The sequence below is a fragment of the Hylobates moloch genome, unplaced genomic scaffold, assembly GCF_009828535.3.
Source record: "Hylobates moloch isolate HMO894 unplaced genomic scaffold, HMol_V3 SCAFFOLD_19, whole genome shotgun sequence".
In the NCBI taxonomy this organism is placed as follows: domain Eukaryota; kingdom Metazoa; phylum Chordata; class Mammalia; order Primates; family Hylobatidae; genus Hylobates; species Hylobates moloch.
Window position 1 is genome coordinate 26,440,627 of NW_026652294.1, and position 21,721 is coordinate 26,462,347.

Sequence of the window (21,721 nt, forward strand, 5' to 3'; positions counted from 1 at the left end):
AAGGGATTCGCCAAGTGTCGCGAGAAGAGAGCGAGACGCGGCGAGCGCGGAGCCGTTCCTTAGCAACGAGTTGTTGACATTTCCGAGGGAGCGGGAGCGTCTGCACCTCTGCGGCGTCACTGGGAGCCCGACGGAAAACCGTGCTAAAGGCTTGTCTTTCCCCGGCCCGATCTAGGGAGCCAACCTCGCCTGCGCTACAGCTTGCTTATTTTCGTCGTCTGTTCTCCTGATCCTGCGTGTTCTAAAAACCCCTTACTTAGGCTTTCCGTGGGTTCCCAGACCATGGCGGTGGCGCTGCCCAGGGACTTGTGGCAGGACGCCAGCCTGGCCAAGAGGAGGCACGCGGAGCTGTGCAGGCAGAAGCGGGTCTTCAACGCCAGAAACAGGATAATTGGGGTGAAAGGGCAGGGCCGGGACGGGGTTAGAGCGGCAGATGCGGGCGAGGGGCGGCGTGGAGGGGGAGAGGAGATGAGTTCTAGGATGAAACATCTGAGCCAGGAAGCTGCAAACGGCATCCTGCGGGGCCAATAATGCTCCCTCCCGAGCTCGCCTGGAGTCACCAGCGGTTCTCCTCCCCTGAGCCAGATTTTCTACAACTCGTTTGCAGTGGGGCAGAGATTAAAAATAATAATAAGTAGGATTGTTATTACTGAATAAAATTATCTGGCTCTAACCCTTCTCCTCTGTTTTTCCATTTATAGGGAGACACTGAAGCCTGGGATGTTCAAGCTCATGACCAGAAGATAAAAGAAGCTACTGAAAAAGCTAGACACGAAACCTTTGGTGAGCATTTCCTGAATGCTTATCTACTGGTTTAGGGTTGTGTGCCTTTAGACTCCAGTCTTCCCCACCGCCCTCCTGCCCCGCCTTTTTTTTTTTTTTAATTGAGATGGGGTCTCACTATGTTGCCCAGGCTGGTCTGGAACTCCTGCGTGCAAGTGATCCTCCCACATCAGTCTCCCAAAGTGCTGGAACTACAGGCGTGAGCCACGGTACCCAGCCCTCCTTGCTTCACATATATAAAAAGTTGTCATTTTCACACTCTTCCTCCTTTTAAATTTCACAATTTCTTGTGCCCAGTTAACTTAATGCACTGATTTTTCTCTTAAAACAGCTATTGAATTTGAATGTGGATTATAAGAAACAGATTTTACGGGTAAATGTATGTTTTCCTTCAAGACCAGGAGCTCTAGACTTGCCTGGGCAACAAAGCGAGACCCCATCTCTACAAAAAATAAATTTGAAAAAAAAAAAAAAAAAAAAGAAATTTCAGTGCTTTTAAACACCATAAATATTTTTATAATAGAAAAAAAGCAGGATACAAAATTGTACATACAATGGGCTGTTATGTTTTAAAAATATTTTAAAATATGCTTAGAAGAAGAAGAAAGGAAATATGCCAAAATGTTAGCAGGGTAATGTTGGAGGGATAGAATTATGAGTAAACTTTATTTTCTCCTTTATACTGTTCTGTATGTTCTAAACATTTTATCTTTTTTATTAATATTTTTAGTTATGAGGTAATTCATTCTTACAAAAACAATGTGACAGGTACATATATACCCACCACCAGAGTAGATGTTAACATTTTGCCAAATTGGCTTCAAATATTTTGAGTGTTTTTTGAGAATTGTGTATATATATATAGCAACACCACCCCGCCCCCCACCTCTTAATTTTCCCTTCCTTTCTCCTCAGAAGTGTTTATCATTCCCATGCTTTTTTTTCCTTCTTTTGAGATGGAGTCTTGCTGTGTCGTGCAGGCTGGAGAGCTGTGGCGCAATCTCAGCTCACCGCAACCTCCGCCTCCTGGGTTCAAGCGATTCTCCTGTCTCAGCCTCCCGAGTAGCTGGGATTACAGGTGCACACCACCATGCTGGGCTGATTTTTGTATTTTTAGTAGAGACGCGGTTTCACCATGTTGGCCAGGCTGGTCTCGAACTCCTGACCTCAGGTGATCTTCCTGCCTCTGCCTCCCAAAGTGTTGGGATTACAGGCATGAGCCACCAGGCCCAGCCCCCATGCACTATTTATGCTTGTACTATTTATGTATGTATTCATAACAACATAAAATTGTTTTTATGTGTTTTTAAAATTTATGTAAATGGTATCCTATTGAATAGATCCATCTGCAATATGTTTTTCTTTCATCCAGGCTTGTATTTTTGAAATTAATCAGTGATTTACATATAGAGAGTATTCATTTTAATTGTTTTATGGCATTTTGTTATATGAATTAACTACAGTTTCTTTTTTTTTTTTTTTTTTTTTTTGAGAGAGAGTCTTGCTCTGTGGCCCAGGCTGGAGTGCAGTGGCGCAATCTCGGCTCACTGCAAGCTCCGCCTCCCGGGTTCAAGCAATTCTCCTGCCTCAGCCTCTCCGAGTAGCCGGGACTACAGGCGCCCGCCACCACACCCAGCTAATTTTTTTATATTTTTAGTAGAGACGGGGTTTCACCGTGGTCTTGATCTCCTGACTTCGTGATCCGCCCGCCTCGGCCTCCCAAAGTGCTGGGATTACAAGCATGAGCCACCGCGCCCGGCCTACAGTTTCTTCATCCATTCCCATACTGATGGCTGGTTTAGATTTTTTTTTTTTTTTTTTTTTTTGAGAAGGAGTCTCACTCTGTCCCCAGGCTGGAGTGCAGTGGCGCGATCTCGGCTCACTGCAACCTCTGCCTCCCGGGTTCAAGCGATTCTCCTGCCTCAGCCTCCCAAGTAGCTGTGACTATGGGCACGTGCCACCATGCCCCGCTAATTTTTGTATTTTTAGTAGAGACGGGGTTTCACCATGTTGGCCAGGATGAGCTCAATCTCTTGACCTCGTGATCCGCCCGCCTCAGCCTCCCAAAGTGCTGGGATTACAGGCGTGAGCCACCATGCCCGGCCACAAATGAGAGATCTTGTTTCCCCACATCCTTACTAATGTGTGCCATTATTAGCATTTTAAATATTTTGCCTTCGATTCATTGGATGTTTCCCACCTTGTATGAGTGATCATCCTTTCATAAGTGTATTATTACTCAGGGTTTTTTGTTTGTTTGTTTGTTTGTTTTTTTGAGACAGAGTCTCATTCTGTCACCTAGGCTGGAGTGCAGTGGCATGATCTTGGCTCACAGCAACCTCCGCCTCCTGGGTTGAAGCTATTCTTTTGCCTCAGCCTCCCAAGTAGCTGGGATGACAGGCGCCCACCACCATGCCCGGCTAATTTTGTATTTTTAGTAGAGACAGGGTTTCACCATGTTGGTCAGGCTGGTCTTGAGCTCCCAGCCTCAGGTGATCCACCCACCTCGGCCTCCCAAAGTGTTAGGATTACAGGCGTGAGCCACCACACCCGGCCTCAGGTTTCTTTATAGTGATTTGTCTGGCCGTTCCTACACTTTGCCCATTTATTGAGTTGGGGTTTTGGGGTTTTTTTAATTGATTTGTAGGTACTCTTTGTATATTCAGGATATTAATCCTTTAATGGTTGTGTTACTTTTTTGGAGGGTTGTATTGCTTTTGCAATCACTAAAAAAATTAGTTTTTAAAGTAGATTCATGGGCTGGGTTTAGTGGCTCACTTCTATAATCCCAGCGACTCGGGAGGCTGAGGCTGAAAGATAGTTGGAGGCCAGGAGACAAGCCCAGGCAACATAATGAGGCCCTATCTCTAAAAAAGTAAATAATAAAAAATAAAATGGATTCAAATTTATTTTTTCTTCTGAATCCTAACCTTATGGATATGCTATATTTCTTCCAGCTGCTGAAATGAGGCAAAATGACAAAATCATGTGCATATTGGAAAACCGGAAAAAGAGGGATAGGAAATATCTCTGTAGGGCTATCAATGACTTCCAACAGAGTTTTCAGAAGCCAGAAACTCGCCGTGAATTTGATCTGTCCGATCCCCTAGCCCTTAAGAAAGATCTTCCAGCCCGGCAGTCAGATAATGATGTTCGGAATACGATATCAGGCATGCAGAAATTCATGGGAGAGGATTTAAACTTCCATGAGAGGAAGAAATTCCAAGAGGAACAAAACAGAGAATGGTCTTTGCAGCAGCAAAGGGAATGGAAGAACGCCCGTGCTGAACAAAAATGTGCAGGTAATGAAACAGAAGAGATGAGCTGGGCTCAACACTCTTCAACAAACCAACCCCACATTTTTTTTTTTTAAGCAACTCTACAGTTTTTGTGGGATTTGTTTAAAGTCCTACTGATATGCACAGCCACATGCTACTTTGGCCCTGTGGGGAAAGAAAAGTCAGAGCCTGCCCTCCAGGAGGGAAACACCTCCAATCACACCTCAGTCATATGGAAAAGACCTTCCGTGTCGGGGTCCCAGTTGGATGCTGGGGTGCAGAGGTAACTCAGAATTGGTCCCTGCCCTCCCAGTCCGCTGGGAAGGTGAATGGGAAGGATGCAGGTCTTCCTAAGTCTCTTGGGTGCTGTGGTAGAAATTCCTACAGGGGACTTTGGGGGTGTAGTTGCAGGCATGGTGGTCACATGTCCTCACCAGGACTCCCCAAGCCCAGGGAACCTCTTGGGCAAAGGCTCCAAGGCATGAAACAGCCTCTCATTGAGGGAACTGTAGAAAGCCCCATGCGTCCTCACTGAGGTCAGCAGCATTCTGCTCTCCCAGCTCCTCCTCATGCCTGCACTCGAGCAGCACTGATCCTTCCAGCTACTTCTGTGCCAGAAAGATCAGGTAACGAAGACAACATCCCTGCTCTCTTGGGGTGTGTCAGTGGGCGATGAAATAGTGAGGAGCTATGAGGAAGACAAAACGGGGACCAGGCACAGAGAGGAACGCACTCCACATTCTTGAGCCCCTCCTCTCTGCTTGTTAGTTTGCAGTCTCCTTGCTCAGCTCATCCTCCTCCCAGCCTGTTCTTTCCCCAGTCTACTCTCCGTGAGTGATATCTCCCAGATCATCTTCTCTCATTCTTCCTGAACCCACTCCTACCAGATTTATGCCCTCCCTGCTCCACTGGAACTGCCCTGGCCAACCTCACCAGTGACCTCCATGTCGCCCAATCCAAGGTCAGTTTTCGATCTTCATCTTGACCTAACATCAGCACAACACACAGTCGATCACCTCCTGCTCCTTGAAATCCGCATGCAATTCAGCTTTCAGAACACCACTCTCATATTAGTTCCCTTCCCATCCAGGTCCTTTGTTGGTTTCTCATCTGCTCAACCTCTGGATGTTGTTCACACCAGTGCTCTCCTCTACCAGCTAAACTCACCCCTGAGTGATTTTGTCTGGTCTCATGGCTTTAAATGCCACGTATAGGCCATCATTTCCCGGGTTTATATCTCCAGCCTGGACTCTTCCCTGAATCCAGACTCATAAATCCATCTAACTTCTCTTGGATGTCTAATGCACTTGTCAAGATCAGCACAAGTCTAATAACTCTGTTCTTCCCTGCAGACCTGACCTTCTACCCACATCTGTGACAGCTCCTTTCTTCTAGCTGCCCGGGCCCCAGCCCAAGTAATCTTGACTCCTTCCTTTCTCTCCATTTTTCAACTACTTTCCACACCCTCCAACATTCCCATTCTAAACTAAGGCTATCAGCATCTCTCGGCTGGGCGCAGTGGCTCATGCCTGTAATCTCAGCACTTTGGGAGGCCGAGGAGGAAAGATCACTTGAAGCCAAGAGATCAAGGCCAGCCTGGGCAACAAAGTGAGACCTCATCTCTACAAAAAATTAAAAAGTTAGCTGGGCGTGGTGTTGTGCCCATGTAGTCCCAGCTACTCAGGAGGCTGAGGCAGGAGGATCACTGAGCCTGGAAGGTCAAGGCTGCAGTGAGCCATGATTGCACCACTGCCCTCCAGCCTGGGCAACAGAGTGAGACCCTGTCTCAAAAAAAAAAAGAAAAAATAAAGACCAGGCACGGTGGCTCATGCCTGTAATCCCAGCACTTTGGGAGGCTGAGGCAGGAGGATCACGAGGTCAGGAGATTGAGACCATCCTGGCTAACACAGTGAAACCCCATCTCTACTAAAAATACAAAAAATTAGCCGGGAGTGGTGGCAGGTGCCTGTCGTCCCAGCTCCTTGGAAGGCTGAGGCAGGAAAATGGTGTGAACCCGGGAGGTGGAGCTTGCAGTGAGCTGAGATTGCGCCACTGCACTCCAGCCTGGGTGACAGAGCGTGACTCCATCTCAAACAAACAAACAAAAAGCATCTCTCAACTGCTCTTTGGGTCTCTCCCCTTATCCTACAGAGTAAACATTTCACTCAGAGTAAACGATTTTTTTCAGGGATCTACAATGCCTTCACAGTCTGGCCTTATCTCCTGCTATGCTGCCCTCACTCCATTCTTTCCACACTGTCTTGCTGTTTTCAGACGTGAGTGTATCAGGCTCACTTCTGCCTCAGGGCCTTTGCATGTGCTGTTCCCTCCGCTTAGAAATGTCTTTCCCCAGATATCTGTAGGGATCACCACTCTCTTCCAGGGCTGTGCTAAAATGCTATCTTATCAGTGAGGCTTCACCTGACCCCCCTATTTTAAACCCTGTACCCTCCTCCCACCCCACATTCCGTATCCCCTTGCTTTATTTTTCTCCATAGCCTTGATCACTGACATGTTGTATGGTTCATCCATCTCCCAAGTGCTCTAAATTTCCACCTCTGGCCAAAAGGCTTTGTTTCAGCTGTGGACTTGGTTCTTCAGCGGTCTCCTTGACATCTCACAGGACCCCTCACAACATATTGGAAAGCAGCCCTGGATCCTCTTCTGCATCTGCTCCTTTTTCCGTCTTTCTCCTCCCACTAACTGGTACCTCCTGCCCTTAAACCAGACGTCTAGGGAATCATCCATGACCCACCCCCATCTCCAGGCCACCTCTGACTCTTGTCCCTTCTACCTCCTGCATATATTTTGAACTGTCCGCTTGTCCGCATCCGTGCTGTCACCCTTGTGATGCAAGCCACCACCTCAGCTGAACAGACCTCTGCCAAGATCTTTGTGATGGCCTCCACTTCCTTTCTTGCCCCTCTCTGGTCCATTCCCAAAACAGCAGTCAGTGATACTTTTAAACAATTTGGGGTTTGGCCAGGTGCGCTGGCTCACGCCTGTAATTCCAGCACTTTGGGAGACTGAGGCGGGCGGATCCCCTGAGGTCAGGAGTTTGAGACCAGCCTCGCCAACACGGTGAAACCCCGTCTCTACTAAAAATACAAAAATTAGCCGGGCGTGGTGGCATGTGCCTGTAATCCCAGCTACTTGGGAGGCTGAGGCAGGAGAAGCACTTGAACCCGGGACGTGGAGGTTGCAGTGAGCCGAGATTGTGCCACGGCACTCCAGCCTGGGCAACAAGAGCGAAACTCATCTCAAAAAAAGAAAAAGAAATGTGGGGTTGGACAGCATCACCCTACCCCGTCGATCCCAGCTTCAAGCCTGCTAATGGCTTCCCATGCACTTGGAAAGAGATGCGGAATCCTCCCGCAGCCCACAGGCTCTGCGTGCTGGGCCTCTGCCCATCTCTCCACTGTCAACTCCGCCCCCTCCACTTACTGTATTCCTGCCATCTTCCTCTTTCACTTCTGGACTCCACTGAATCCTTTCCCAACCCAGAACCTCTGCACCTGCTCCCAACCCACTTCTTTTGTCCTGCAGGTCTCAAACGTCATTTGCTCCCAGAGGAGCAATCTCTTACCCTCCCCACAAACCTCAGCCGCCTCAGCCAGGAGCCCCCAGCATATCTCTTCTTGGTCTCTGTGTCCTTTCCTCCCAGTCACTGCCACAGTTGGTATTAATACATTTATTCTGGGTTCATGTGTTGGTTGATGTCTCCTCTCCTAGGCAGCAAGTTCCAGGAAGGCAGGAAAAGCCCTTTCTACCTTACTTCCCATTATGTATCATGTGCCCAGCAAAGTGGGACCCCCATGCTAGGCTCTCCATGGCTGTATGTTAAATGGATGAATGAACAAATGAATGACGAGAGGAGAGGCTGACTGTGCAGAGGCCAGAAATTGAAGATGAAAGAGTTTGGTCTTTGTTTTTGGAGACAGTGAGGAGACCCACAGGGCACAAATACTTGAATGAAGAAACTTCTGATCGATGGCTTTTTCTTAACATAATAATTCTGCAAGCCGGGCGTGGTGGCCCACGCCTGTAATCGCAGCACTTTGGGAGGCCAAGGTGGGTGGATCACCTGAGTTCAGGAGTTCAAGACCAGCCTGGCCAACATGGTGAAGCCCTGTCTCTACTGAAAATACAAAATTACTGGGCATGGTGGTGCACGCCTGTAATCCCAGCTACCCCGGAGGCTGAGGCAGGAGGATCGCTGGAACCCAGGAGGCAGAGGTTGCAGTGAGCCAAGATGCACCACTGCACTCCAGCCTGGGCGACAAAGCAAGACTCCATCTCAAATAATAATAATATTATTATATTATTATTAATAATTATATTAATATTAATATAATTATTAATATTATAATAATATATTAATTATATTGATATTATATATTATAATTATAGTATATTATATATTATAACATATTATAATATATAATATAATTAATATAATATTAATATAATTAATATAATAAAATAATTAATAATAATAATATTATTATCATTATTCTGCAAAGGAGATATATAATATTATATATTATACTATAATTAATATTAATATAATTACATAATTATTAATGATAATATTATTATTATTATTATTCTGCAAAGGAGGTATGTCCTGCTTCACAGGTAAGGACACAGGCTCAGCAAGGCTAAGTAATAGTTGAGGTTAACAGAGCTCGGAAATGTCTGGGATGGGATGTGAGCCTCCTCTGTTTGACTCCAAATCTTCACATTTTGCTTTTGGACCTTCTACCTTGACCCCTTCACCTCCTACTCCTCCTCTTTCTCTTCCTCATTGGCCTGACCAAGTCCTCCTGCCACTCCACAGTATCTGTCATCTAGCCCTGCTTCCTCCATAGAGTCCTGTCTGGTTTCTTGCCCTTTCATTCTGGATTCCGCTGAATCCTTTCCCAAAACCTCTGCACCTGCTCCTAACCCACTTCTTTTGTCCTGAAGTTCTCAAACGTCATTTCCTGGGGCTGTAGAGTATCTCTTGCCCACTGTAAGGATTTAGCTACTTCCAGATAGATCAGGACAGCAAGGGGCACATCACCAGCTTGTCCCAGGACCCCAGCATAGTAGTGATCACTAGCACCGATCTGGGATCTTGACTCTCCCACAGCCTTCAGAGGCAGGTCCTGTCATTATTGTTCCCATCCTCATGCTCATGGCTAAGGACGTGGTAGGAGGCAAAGGCACAAACGGCCACACATCAGGGGGAAGGCGCTCCCGTGGCCAGGTTGGTCTGATTGCTTGTTGCCTCCTCCTTTCAGAGGCCCTCTACACAGAGACAAGGCTGCAGTTTGATGAGACAGCCAAGCACCTCCAGAAGCTGGAAAGCACCACCAGAAAGGCGGTTTGTGCATCTGTGAAAGACTTCAACAAGATCCAGGTATAGCTACTCCGAGACCCCAGGCTCGACGACTGGAGGGGAGGACGAGCCCTCTACGGCTTCCCAAGGCTCTCCAGCCTCCTTGGGATCCCAGTCTCAGCCTGCTCCCCTGGTCACATCACCAGCCCTGACAGAGACCCTGATGGGCTGCCTGATGACAGAGATGGATGAGACCCAGTCCTGTCCCTTAGCTGTGAATCTTGGAGGGAAACCTGCCAAACTAGCCATGTAACCTGGGGAAGTCAGCTCACCTGTCTACACCTCAGTTTCTTCTTCTGTAACATGAGGATGGTGACATCCACCTAGACTGTTACCGCCTAGCTCAGCTCCAATGCCTGGTGCTGGTTTCCGTTTTTCCCACCTCTCAGACTTCCCCTTTATTGAGAACAGCTACTTGGATGCTCACCGATGGCAGGGATGATGAAGAAGATCATGATGAGCTCGGACACTGGGGCCTCCTGAGACCTCACACCTCCTCTCTAAACTCTGGCCCCCCTCCTCCCACACACTCCCCTTCCCTCCAACCTGATGCTGAAGTTGCTGAAATAGGTTCTTCTTTTTGTTTCTTTGGTTTTTTTGTTTGTTTGTTTTTGACACAGGGTCTCACTCCATCACCCAGGCTGAAGTGTAGTGGCACGATCACGGCTCACTGCAGCCTCGACCTCCCAGGCTCAGATGATCCCCCCACCGGAGCCATCCAAGTAGCTGGGACCACAGGCACGCGCCACCATGCCCGGCTAATTTTTGTATTTTTTTGTAAACACAGGGTTTTTCCATGTTGCCCAGGCTGGTCTCAAACTCCTGAGCTCAAGCAATCCTTCCGCCTCAGCCTCCCAAAGTGCTGAGATTACCACATCTGGCCCTCTTTTTCCTTTTGGAAGTTAGAGCTCGCCCCGGCTGCCTCTCCCTCCCCCCACAAGGTTTTCTTTTCAAATACAATTCTATTTTCTGGTGGGTGGGGACTTTGCTTGGATTTGTTGATCAGGTTCGCTCGTCAACTAGAACTATGGTCCCCAAAGAAGGCTGTGCAGATCTGTGGGAGAGCAGACACCAGAGCCCTGCTTCATATTCATTTTTAACCTCATCACTTTTGATTTCCACGTACATGTGTAGTTAGAAGCATGTGCTATCATTAAAGTATAGTAGTACCACACTGTGGACTAAATATATTGGAGATACAAGCTCAAAACTGTCCTCCTGGTGGGGGCAGGCAGTCAAAATCCCAGAGAGGCTGGACCAGACACCAGAGAATGTGGGTTTTCAACACAGGAGAGGAATGAGGAGAGCCAACTGCGGGTGCTGGGGAGGACCAAAGGGCAAAGCAAGACACCTGAAGTCCGAGCTCACCACCCAGTGAGCTGCAAAGGTCTTAGAGATCATCCATCCCTGCCCTTCATTTTACAGAGGGCTCCCAAAGAGGGGAGGCTGTTCACTCCAGTCCCCACTGCAAGTGAATGGCAGGATGGGGCCCTTGACAATTAGTCCACTGTTGGCTGGTGATCTGCTCATTCGTTTATGGAAGTGATGATGATGATGATAATTCACTCATTCATTCATCAATTCAACCAATGTTTATTGAGCCCTTCCTGCTGGGCATTGGGGTAGCTTTTGCTAAACCCTATTATCTCATTCATCAATTTATTCATTCATATAGTCTAGAAGATGTTTAATGGGCATCCACAGCCTGCCTGGTTTTCTCAGACCCCCAGCTCCTCATGTGGATGCCACGAGGCAGCACCATTGCAAACACTCCTGCACTGGGAAAAGCCGCCCTCTGGCTTCTGCAGCTCTGTTCCTAACTACAACTAGGCTTTTTAATTAACCTGGGATGTTAATCCAAGATTCTGGATAACTATCCTCAAAAGAAAAGTCCAAGCAGGCCAGTCCAGTTCAACAGGAAGGACACACATGAGGGCCTCCAGTTCTCGGGTCGGGGCTCATTTTGTCAGAGAGGCATTGTGGCATCAGGGTCTGACACGCAGGCTCTGGAGCCCGACCACACGGGTGTGAGACCAGGCTGTGCCCTGCAGCCTTGGGCAGGCCACCCACTGCCTCCGTTTGATCATCTGCAGAATGAGGAAGCGATAACACCCTCCTGTGTCAGTCAGAATGTGCTAAGCCTTGCTGGGGTAAGAAGCACCCACCAGTCTCAGTGGCTTAAACAGAAAGTTGATGTTCCATGCATGCTCCCTGCCCGCCATGGACTGGCTGTGAGGCCTGTTCTTTGGCATCCTCAGTTTGGAGCCCAGGCCCTGGGATGGAGCGACCGCCAGCCGGAGGATCCCCTGTGAGGGGGATCCTGTGATGATCCCCAGCACAGGAGGAAAGGAATGTGGCTAGTCCCCCCAGGCTTCCTCCCAGGAGCAGTAGTGCCACCTCTGCTCACATTTCTTTTTTTTGTTGTTTTGTTTCGAGGCGGAGTCTTGCTCTGTCACCCAGGCTGGAGTGCAGTGGCGCGATCTTGGCTCACTACAAGCTCCGCCTCCCGGGTTCACGCCATTCTTCTGCCTCAGCCTCCCGAGTAGCTGGGATTACAGGCCTCTGCCACCATGCCCAGCTAATTTTTTATATTTTTAGTAGAGACAGGGTTTCACCATGTTGGCCAGGCTGGTCTCAATCTCCTGACCTTGTGATTTGCCCGCTTTGGGCTCCCAAAGTGCTGAGATTATAGACGTGAGGCACTGCGCCCGGCCTCTGCACACATTTCACTGGTGAAAGCAAGCCACGTGGCCATGCTCACTCTAAGTGGGCAGGACAGGTTGTTCTGCCCCATGCCAAGGAAGAACAGTGTTGAATCACTTGAACCTGGGAGGCAGAGGTTGCAGTGAGCTGAGATTGTGCCACTGCACTGCAGCCTGGGTGACAGAGTGAGACTCTGTCTCAAAAAAAAAAAAAAAAAAAAATGCATAGTGGGGCTTGGAAGGATGAGCTGACTTCCTTAGGGAGTACTCAGTGGCAAGTCCGGTATTGAAGTTGGGCCTGTCTAACTACAAAGGCTTGTACTGTGTGACTCAATCAAGCTGGCCTCTGGTGAGCACATGTGGAATGCCAGCTCCTTGCAAACTGCCCTGTCCATGTGTTACTGAGGACAACTGTTAACCCAAGTACATATCTCCTAAGCCATCTCCTGACTTTACAGAGAAATGACTGCAGCCCAGAGAGGGGAGGTGACTTGGTGCAGGTCACACAGCCAGGGACCCCCCCAGGGAATCAAACAGAAATGAGACCTGGAATTGCTTTGTACTGGGGGCTGCGGCTCAGGACCACTGAAGTGACAGTGCATTTTCTACCTTTTAGAAATCACCACTGTTGCAAATCACTCTGTTGAGTGTTCTTTGCAGCCCACAGATGTCCAAGGGTTTCCAGGGGCACAGAGCCCTGCCTTGGGTGGGACCAGGCCCACGCGGGGTGGCAGCCTTTAAGGAGGGAGCTCCCTGCCTTGGCAAGTTGGTGCAAGACCCAGAGCTCTTATGCACACACCCAGCAGGTGGTGATCCCCCGAGTCCAGCCCACCCACCCAGCAGTGCGCAGGCAGCCAGGGCTTCAAGGACCCACCCACATCAGTGCCTGACAAGTCTCCCCTCCACCCGACTCCTGCTGCCCTTAGCATATCCTCCCCTCGAGGGCCCCCAGTGAGATTTGCTGGCCTGGGTGTCAGAATACCCCTGGGGTCACTTGGACCATCTTCTTTAATGTCTTCACCTGCTTAGGCCATCGAGTCAGTGGAAAGGAAAAAGCAAGAGAAAAAGCAAGAACAAGAGGACAACTTGGCCGAGATCACCAACCTGCTGCATGGGGTCCTGCTCTCCGAGAACCCGCAGCAGGCAGCCAGCTCCTTCGGGCCCCACCGCGTGGTCCCTGACCACTGGAAGGGCATGACCCAGGAGCAGCTGGAGCAGATCCGCCTAGTCCAGAAGCAGCAAGTCCAGGAGAAGCTGGTGACTGCCCCGCCCCTTTTTCCAGAGCCCGCAGAGCCAGGCTTTTTGCTCCTGCTGCCTTCCAGGCACAAATGTAGTTGTAGCAGGCCTTATGCTCTGCCCTAGGACCTGCCCTCAAAGAGTTTCCCTTCTAGTCGGGGGGAGACAAGAGCCAGATATTCTCACACCCGTATGATGTGGCATCAGGAGTAGGAGTGCCAAGAAAGAGGACAGTAGACTGGGAAGACACTGAAGCAAAGACCCAAAAGAGGGTAGGGAGGGAGCCATGTGTCTACCTGGGAAAAGGACGACCAGGCAGGGTGAGCTGCAAGGGCAAAGGCCTTGAGGCAGGACCCTGCTGGACCTGCTCAGAGAAGGGCGTGGAGCCTGGTGACTAGAGTGGAGTGAGGAGAGGGGCAGGTACGGAGGCCTCAGAGGCAGACGGTCGAGGTCCTGGCAGTCCACTGGGGAGGACTTTGGCTTCTTCTGTGACTGAGATGGGGAACTCTGCAGGGTTTTGGACAGAGGAGTGACAGGATCTGACTTAGGTTGAACAGGATCCCCAGCGTGATCCCCCTGTATTGAGGGCAGACACTAGGGGTTGAGGGGGAAGGAAGGAGATCTCCAGGAAGGCCTTGCAGTGTTCACAGTGAGAGGTGATGCTGGCTGGGACCACGGGGCAGGCAGTGGGGGTGCTGAGCAATGGTCAGATTCTGGATCTGTTTTGAAGGTAGAGTCGACAAGATCGGATGAATGATTGGGTGGGGACGTGTGAAAGACAGAAGTTAAAAGATGACTCTAGGTCCTGTGGCCTGAGCAACTAGAGGAATGGAATTGGCATTTCCAGAGATGGGGAAGATGGTGGGAGGAGCAGGTTGGTGGCGTGGGAGGGGTGGAAATCAAAGTTACAATTTTGGATACGTTGTGTGCAAAGTCCATTAGATATCTGTATCTATTAGGATTACATTTGCCTGAATGTGGCAGAAAACCACAAATAACAGCATCTTAAACAAAATAGAACTTTCTCTCTTGCAAGTAGACTAAATCCTCAGGAAAACAGTCCAGGGCTGGTATGGCAGCTCTGTGGTCATTGACTGATGTCCTGCTATCCTTGGCTCCTGGCTCTCACTTCTTAGTGCAAGATGGCTGCTTGAGCACCAGCCATCACATGCATAGTCCAGCTACCAGGAAGGAGGGATGGAGAACACTCTAAGGAGATTTCCACTTACATTTCACTGGACAACACTTAGTCACAAGGTTGCCCCTAACTCTAAAGAAGTCAAGGAAATGTGTTTATTCCAGACAGTGAAGTGCTGGTGATTGTTTTACTAAAGAAGAACGAAAAATGGTTACTGGGAGACAAGTAGTATTTTCTGCCACAACCTCCAATTAAAGCCCAGGAGGCAGCTGGATATGTAACACAGGGCTCAGAACAAGGTCTGGGCCAGAGGCATAAATGTGAGTCGTCACCTACAGAGAGAATGTATGCATGTATTTTGAGACAGAGTCTCTATCACCAAGGCTGGAGTGCAGTCATGCAGTCTCGGCCCACTGCAACCTCTGCCTCCTGAGTTCAAGCGATTCTCCTGCCTCAGCCTCCCCAGTAGCTGGGATTACAGGCATGCACCACCACGCCCAGCTACTTTTTGTATTTTTCGTAGAGGTAGGGTATTGTCATGTTGGTCAGGCTGGTCTCGAACTCCTGGTCTCAAGTGATCCGCCCACCTCAGCCTCCCAAAGTGCCGGGATTACAGGTGTGAGCCACCATGCCCGGCCCTACAGAGAGTATTTAAAGCTGAGGACTGAGTCCTGCTCCCCCCAGGACCCCCCTTCTCACCACCACTGTTGATAAAGAGCAAAGGCATCTGTGGAGGGACCGCCAGGGAGGTGGACAGATGCAAGCCATGGTTTGCTGGAGGCCAAGTGAGGAAAGGTGTTTGAGAGGGAAGGAGAGGGGAACCCCTGGGTCAAACGCTGCTGCCAGGCTGCAGGCTAAACGCTGGATCCAGCATCATGGCAGTCACCGGGGACCCTGTCAGGAAGGAGCGTGTTTGGCAGAGGAATGGGGCCACCAGCCTAATGGGCTCAAGAGAGAACAGGCAGGAAACGAATGGAGATGGCACATGTAGACAGCACTTACAAGGCATTTGCTGTAAAGGATGCAGAGAAATGGAGTGGGAGCTGGTGGGGGCCATGGGGTGAAGGGAAAGTTTTTGTTTGTCTTGATTGTAGAAATAACAGCATACTTGTCATTCAACCAAAGTGATGCAGTAGAGGGGGAAGTTGATGCCAGAGGAGAGACTTGCTGGAGCCGTGTCCCTGGGCTGCAGGAGAGCGAGGGACATGGAGTGCTAGTTGAGGGCTTGGTGTGGCCTCTGGGAGCTCAGAGCCGTCATGGGAGTTACAGGAAGGGGCGTGAGGGCGGGAGCTTGTGGGTGAACGGAATTGAGAGCTGGAATTGCTTTGTACTGGGGGCTGTGCCTCAGGACCACTGAAGTGCCATTTTCTACCTTTTAGAAGTAGAACTGAGCAGGGTCGGGGGGAGTTAGTGCTAAATGGTCATCTAGAAGAGCTGGAGAGGGAACAGCCTGGAGGAAGGGGACAGAATGGTCGAACAGTGTCCAGGGCCCACTGGGGGGTCATAGTCATGACCTTGAAGTGACCGCAGAGAGCGCTGTTGGGGTGTCACCCACCATGCTTAGCCAGATTCATTGTGGTCACTGCCTGCCTGACCAAGTGAAGGACTCAGGGGTCTGAGGGTATCGGCCTGGGAGCGTCTGCCATGAGACAAACCAGGGGGCCAGAGAAAGATTGGAAAAGTGGCGGCCAGCGGACTGGAGGTCACACTTTGCCGGGGGGTCATAATCATTGGAATCAGGGACTTGGAGAGAGAGTGGAAGACGCAGGTAAGACAGTGAGACTGTTATTGGTAATGACAAGGGAAGGGTGGAGGGTCCCAAAGGGAAGGTCTCCGGACCCACAGCATCGGCCGGGTGGGGCCTGCAGTCTGTGGTTTCGAAAGCCCCCAGGGGATTCTGATGCCTACTCAAGTTTGAGAACCACTGGTAGGGTGTGCCCAGGAGGTGAGAAGGTGAAGCCGGGACTAGATCTTTGGAGAGGAGGCAGGAGAGCTGAGCAGCTGGGGACAAGAGAGGGCTGTCTCTGTGTGTGCTGAAACCACCGAGAATCCTGGCAGGAGAGATCTGGAGAGGGTCTCAAACCTGCAAAGAGGGGTGGAAGAGGCCAGGCTGGGGTGGCAGGTGCCATAGTTGGTGTAAGCTTCTGATTTGGTGGGCCTGGGGAGGAGGAGGGACAGTGGCAGTGGCGTGGACCAGGGCATGAGTGGGTGGGGCAGCTTGCCCACCTGCTTCCCTGCAGGCCAGAGGTGCATGTGTGTGGGAGGCTGCAGTGGGGCTGGGACCTGGGCAGGCAGGGGGGGTAAAGTTCAGGAAGTAGTCCAAGGTGGAAAGGGCGCCGGGGCTGGAATCGGGGTCCAGGGCCAGGGCCCTGCTCTGTGCTTCAGGACTGCAGCTCTGCCTGGACCGTCTGGCACAGAAGATCGGCCGGCCATCCTGAAAGCAGTATTGCTGTCTAGTTTTCATTTTTTGTAGAAAATTAAGAAGACAGAAAAGCACAAAGGGGGAAAAACACACATGAAACCTCCCTACTCAGAAATACTGCCCCCTTCCTTTCTGGGTTCTTGCCTCCATCCCCTTTTCTATGCTTGGAGGTAACTGGGAAAGTTGGGATCTCGCAGCAAACAGCTGGGCTGTCTGCTTTGCTCTTAGCCCGGGTGAGTGTGTCCCATGCCATTCCCTGTTTGCCACCAAGCAGCTTGTGTGATGACCCCGGGCTCCTGAGAGCAGCCTGGCTTTACAGCGGGGGACACTGAGGTTCGTGAGAGCAGGGTGACTTGCCTTGTGGGTGACAAAGCCCGCCAGCCTGCCTTCAGTCCCAGGATGGGGCCACCCAGACCCCCGTGCCACTCACTGGACACTTATCCTTGCTCATTTGGCGGGAGGAGGCTGTGCCCTAAAAATGGCAAAAGGGGGCCAAGGGGACTAACAAAGCTGACAACACACGGGGAAGTACCCCTCCCTCCACACAAATCCAGCTTCCTCTTCCAGGGCTCCAGAGTTTTCACGTGAGGAGGGCAGTGAGGAATGAGCTGAAACATAGCAACTCAGGGGTTGGGGTGCCCCTCTAGGGCCATAACCTTCCTGTCATCGGGTGAGGCTGTGGTGTCTGCATGTTCTGGAAGCTGCCCAGGTGATCTGCGTTCAGCTGTGGGGCAGTCGGCCATGGCTCATGGAGGTGGCATCTGACTGCTGACCAAGCCAGGGAGCCCCCTGAGGACCTGGGGAGGAAGACTCTGGGCCCAGCCTGCACCTGGGAGCCCTGCACCCGGGAGCCGGGAGTGGAGGCTGCTGTAGGAACTGAGTCCCTGCTGTGCCTTCAGGAGAAGGAGAACGGCCAGAACCTCATGATGAGGGAGGGCAGCCAGGCCACGTGGAATGAGGGCAGGCTGGGGGTCTCCTCTGGCTTCCTGCCTGACATCGGTCACCTACCTGCCCCTCCTCTGACCCTCAGTTTCCCCATCTGTAGAATGAGAGGCAGGCCTTCTAGATAATCCCCTGGGGCTCTTTGGCTGTGGGGAAAGGCGGTGGTGAGCTGCCTCTTTTCCTTCCAGAGGCTCCAGGAAGAAAAGCGCCAGCGAGACCTGGACTGGGACCGGCGGAGGATTCAGGGGGCTCGTGCTGCCCTGCTGTTTGAACGGCAGCAGCAGCGGCAGCAGCGTGACCTGCGCAGAGCTCTGGACAGCAGCAACCTCAGCCTGGCCAAGGAGCAGTGTTTGCAGTGAGTGCTGGGTGGGACCAGGGCTAGGTGGGGGACCAGGTGGAGGGACCATGGGGCTGTGGAGGTCAAGGACAAGGAGCGGGCAAAAGGGGGAACACCCCGCCCTGGTGGTCCTCATCTGGACACTGTGGATCTCAAGTGGGCTGGCTCGGGTTAACAGAACCATGGGCCACGGGTCACTGCTGTCCACACGGAGTGCATGGGTGGAGGGCACCCAAAGCCCCAGGGAAGAGCACTGAGTCTGCTGGGGGAGTCAGGAAGGCTTCCTGGAGGAGGCTTCATGGCTGAGACCCAGGAGGAGGATGGCACTGCCTACTCAGGGATTGCTTTCCAGGTAGAGAGAGGGGCTCCTGGGCTACCCCGAAAAAGCCTGGAGTCTCTTGGTTATAGACAGGACCCCAAGAGTTCAGAGCTCCAGCTACAGGAAGATGTCACATGCAAGTAAACAGGTGAACTTGCGACTGAAAACCACAGTATTTATTTACTTATTTATCAAGCTCTTGGCTTAAACTCGGGGGACCCAGGAATATTTTCTCCAATCCGACGTCTGGTTGCTGGTGGGTCCATCTGTTATCATCACTTCTGCTGAGGGCCTAAAAAGAGCATTAAGAATGATCTGAGGGCTGGGCGCGGTGGCTCACGCCTGTAATCCCAGCACTTTGGGAGGCTGAGGCGGGCGGATTATGAGGTCAGGAGTTTGAGACCAGACTGGCCAACATGGTGAAACTAAAATAAAACTAAACTAAAAATACAAAAATTAGGCATGGTGGCACACGATTGAAATCCCAGCTACTGGGGAGGCTGAGGCAGGAGGATGGCCTGAGCGCAGGAGCTGAGGGCTGCAGTGAGCCATGATCGCACCACTGCACTCCACCCTGGGTGGCTGAGAGAGACGTTGTCTCTAAAAAATAGAAAAGAATGATCTGAGAAATGAAACGGGGTGAACAAAGTGTACAGTCACACCCACGGAGATTTAATTTTCATATGTCCCCAAATGTTACTGGTGTAAGTCCCTAATCTAACTGCAGCGTAAATAAAGTGACCCTCGCTGCTGAAGAGCGGTTGAGATGGATCATTTTGGGGGGCTCATTAGGTGTGAAATGTATTCTGTGTTTTGGGGATAACACACTAATAAAAAGTTTGTGTGCCTTTTCAAAAAAAAAAAAGAATAGGAAGTATACACATTTGCTGACCTTTCTTTTTCTCATTTTGTTATCAGGAAAAAATATATGAATGAAGTCTATACAAATCAACCCACGGGAGATTATTTCACACAATTTAATACCGGAAGTCGATAATGAGGAAGACACCCTTATTCCCGTCATTCACGTATAAAGAGTGGCAACCTTAAAGAGTCACGTTTCTTTTTTAAAAATACACTCCTTGGGCCACAAGTACCCTTCAGCTGTAATCGTCCACTGTGGACAAAACATTTATCTAACCTCTCCCTTGTATTTCTGTGAGGAACATTAGTTTCTGTTCAGCTCAGCTCAGCGAAGGTCTTGGGTGGGGCTCTGGGAAGTAGCTCCACACGGGCCTGCTCAGGGGCACCTTAGAGAGAGGTGGTATTTAAGGTGGTATTTAAGGTGGGCCTGTGTTCTGCACAGACTCTAGGTTCAGCTGCAGTAATCGTTACCGCTCCCAAATGCAAGCTATGTGCAAAGCCAAACACTTCATGTGGAATTCACTAATTTGATTCTCACAACAGCTGGTGGTGGGTATTTTTACTACTCACATTTCCTAGTTGAATAATAACCTGAGTTATAGACACGTTAAGTGACTTGGCGAGGTCATACCCCCAGGAAGTGTGGGCGCTTGGGATTGAACCCAAGGAGAGCTGGCTCTCAGGCACTTCACTTGGCCGGCTCCTACAACTGACCTGAAACAGCAGTGGCCTTGAAACAGCAGAGGCTCGGCCGGGCACTGTGGCTCACGCCTGTAATCCCAGCACTTTGGGAGGCTGAGATGGGCAGATCATGAGGTCAGGAGTTCAAGACCATCCTGGCCAACATGGTGAAACCCCATCTCTACTAAAAATACAAAAATTAGACGGGCGTGGTGATGCACGCCTGTAGTCCCAGCTAGTTGGGAGTCTGAGGCAGGAGAATCGCTTGAACCCGGGAGATGGAGGTTGCAGTAAGCCAAGATTGCACCATTGTACTCCAGCCTAGCGACAGAGCGAGACTCCGTCAAAAAAAAAACCAGAGGCTGATTTCTGCTCTCACAGAAGTGCAAGCTCATATGGTGGTTCTGCTGAGGCTCCTTCCAGCTTGTGGCTCTGTCCTCTTCGCCACCACACGCAGCTCCTGTCTTGTGGTCCAGGATGCTGCTCCGGCCTCCACCATCCTGCCACGCTCTGGCCAGCAGCGAGGAGGAAAGGCAAAAAAGAAGGGGGTCAGCATGCTACTTCTCCAAGACAACATGGCATGGTAAGTGCATTTCACCTCTGCTTGTATCCCGTGGACCAGAATTCAGTCATGTGACCACACCTAGGTGAATGGAGGCTGGGAAGCTTAGCTGGCTAACTGCGTGCCCAGGCCATCATTCTACAATTGTATACAAATGAAGTAATACATATTGGGGGACAACTAGCCATCTGCTGCAGGCCACACTTGAAGAGTGACTTGAAAATTGCCAGGCAGGAGGTGTGGGGAGGCATTTTCCACCGAGAGTGGGGACTAAGTCCAGCCCTGTCCTTGACCTCGAGGACAGGATTTCTGGCCCCAAGGCCCAGAAATGACTGGGTTCCCCCACCCTAGTTACCTCTTCCTTCTCCACATGGGTTTCTTGTGGGGCCATATACCCAGGGCCATTGACAGATGGCAGCTCTTGGCACATTATCCTTAGCTGAGATAGAGCTGGATACTCCAGTGCAGACAGCTTAGCTCACCTTACCCTCCGTCTAAATGCCCCTCTGGTTCTTCCCATGCTCAGACCCTTCACTGGGTGACGTTTCTTCTGAGCCTCAGGATCGGTAGGGTTTTTAGGTGGACAGAATGGGGCTGGACTTGCAAGCAGGCACAAACAAAGGCACTGCAGTGTCCAGGAGAGAAGTGGCAGGGCAGTATCTGCTGAGGTCGGTGTGTAGAGGGCCTGGGGGCTGGTGTGGGTGGGGGTGGAAGGAAGAGGCCTGTGGCCAAGGTGTGAGGAGCAGGCCGGCCCAACCAGCAAGGCTGCAGACTTTATCCTGAAGGCAAAAGGGGAGCTTGGAGAGAGTTGTCGGCCAGGCAGAGAGGGCTGGGTGTGCTCTAGCAGCCCAGCAGGCTCAGGCCACCCAGGGGCTGCCAAAAGGGAGGCAAGGCTTTGCAGACAGACTTTATGCCTCCCTCTGGATCCAGGCCCACATGGGCTCCCAGGCAAAGCATTTGAACAAATGACCACGCTGAAGACGTGGTTCAAATCCACAGTCAACCAAGTAATGCTGCCACCCCCAGGCTGGTGTGGGACCACGGGTGGGACCCAGGGGACTGCCTCAGGAGCTG

At 50.8% G+C, this 21,721-nt stretch overlaps 1 protein-coding gene across 2 annotated transcripts; it reads left to right on the forward strand.

Annotated features, from left to right (window-relative positions):
- Positions 1 to 69: 69 nt before the first annotated feature.
- RIBC2 (RIB43A domain with coiled-coils 2) lies at positions 70 to 19,684 on the forward strand. Of its 2 annotated transcripts, none has more exons than XM_032138144.2 (7): positions 70 to 396; positions 702 to 783; positions 3,741 to 4,085; positions 9,347 to 9,465; positions 13,176 to 13,403; positions 18,073 to 18,239; positions 19,459 to 19,684. In XM_032138144.2, exons 1-7 carry the CDS (start codon positions 283 to 285, stop codon positions 19,535 to 19,537), a joined length of 1,134 nt encoding a protein of 377 aa, XP_031994035.1. In that variant the 5' UTR covers positions 70 to 282; the 3' UTR covers positions 19,538 to 19,684. The 2 variants fall into 2 exon arrangements, with proteins under 2 accessions (XP_031994035.1, XP_058287390.1); XM_058431407.1 differs by having other exon boundaries at positions 93 to 153; positions 706 to 783; positions 19,459 to 19,591.
- Positions 19,685 to 21,721: the final 2,037 nt, after the last annotated feature.

Excerpts from the sequence above, each read along its gene's own strand:
- RIBC2 (XM_032138144.2), top strand. The coding sequence starts at position 283 with ATGGCGGTGGCGCTGCCCAGGGACTTGTGGCAGGACGCCAGCCTGGCC. Across the intron at positions 4,086-9,346 it reads TGCTGAACAAAAATGTGCAG|AGGCCCTCTACACAGAGACA; the intron begins GTAATGAAACAG and ends TCCTCCTTTCAG. Across the intron at positions 18,240-19,458 it reads GCCAAGGAGCAGTGTTTGCA|GAAAAAATATATGAATGAAG; the intron begins GTGAGTGCTGGG and ends TTTTGTTATCAG.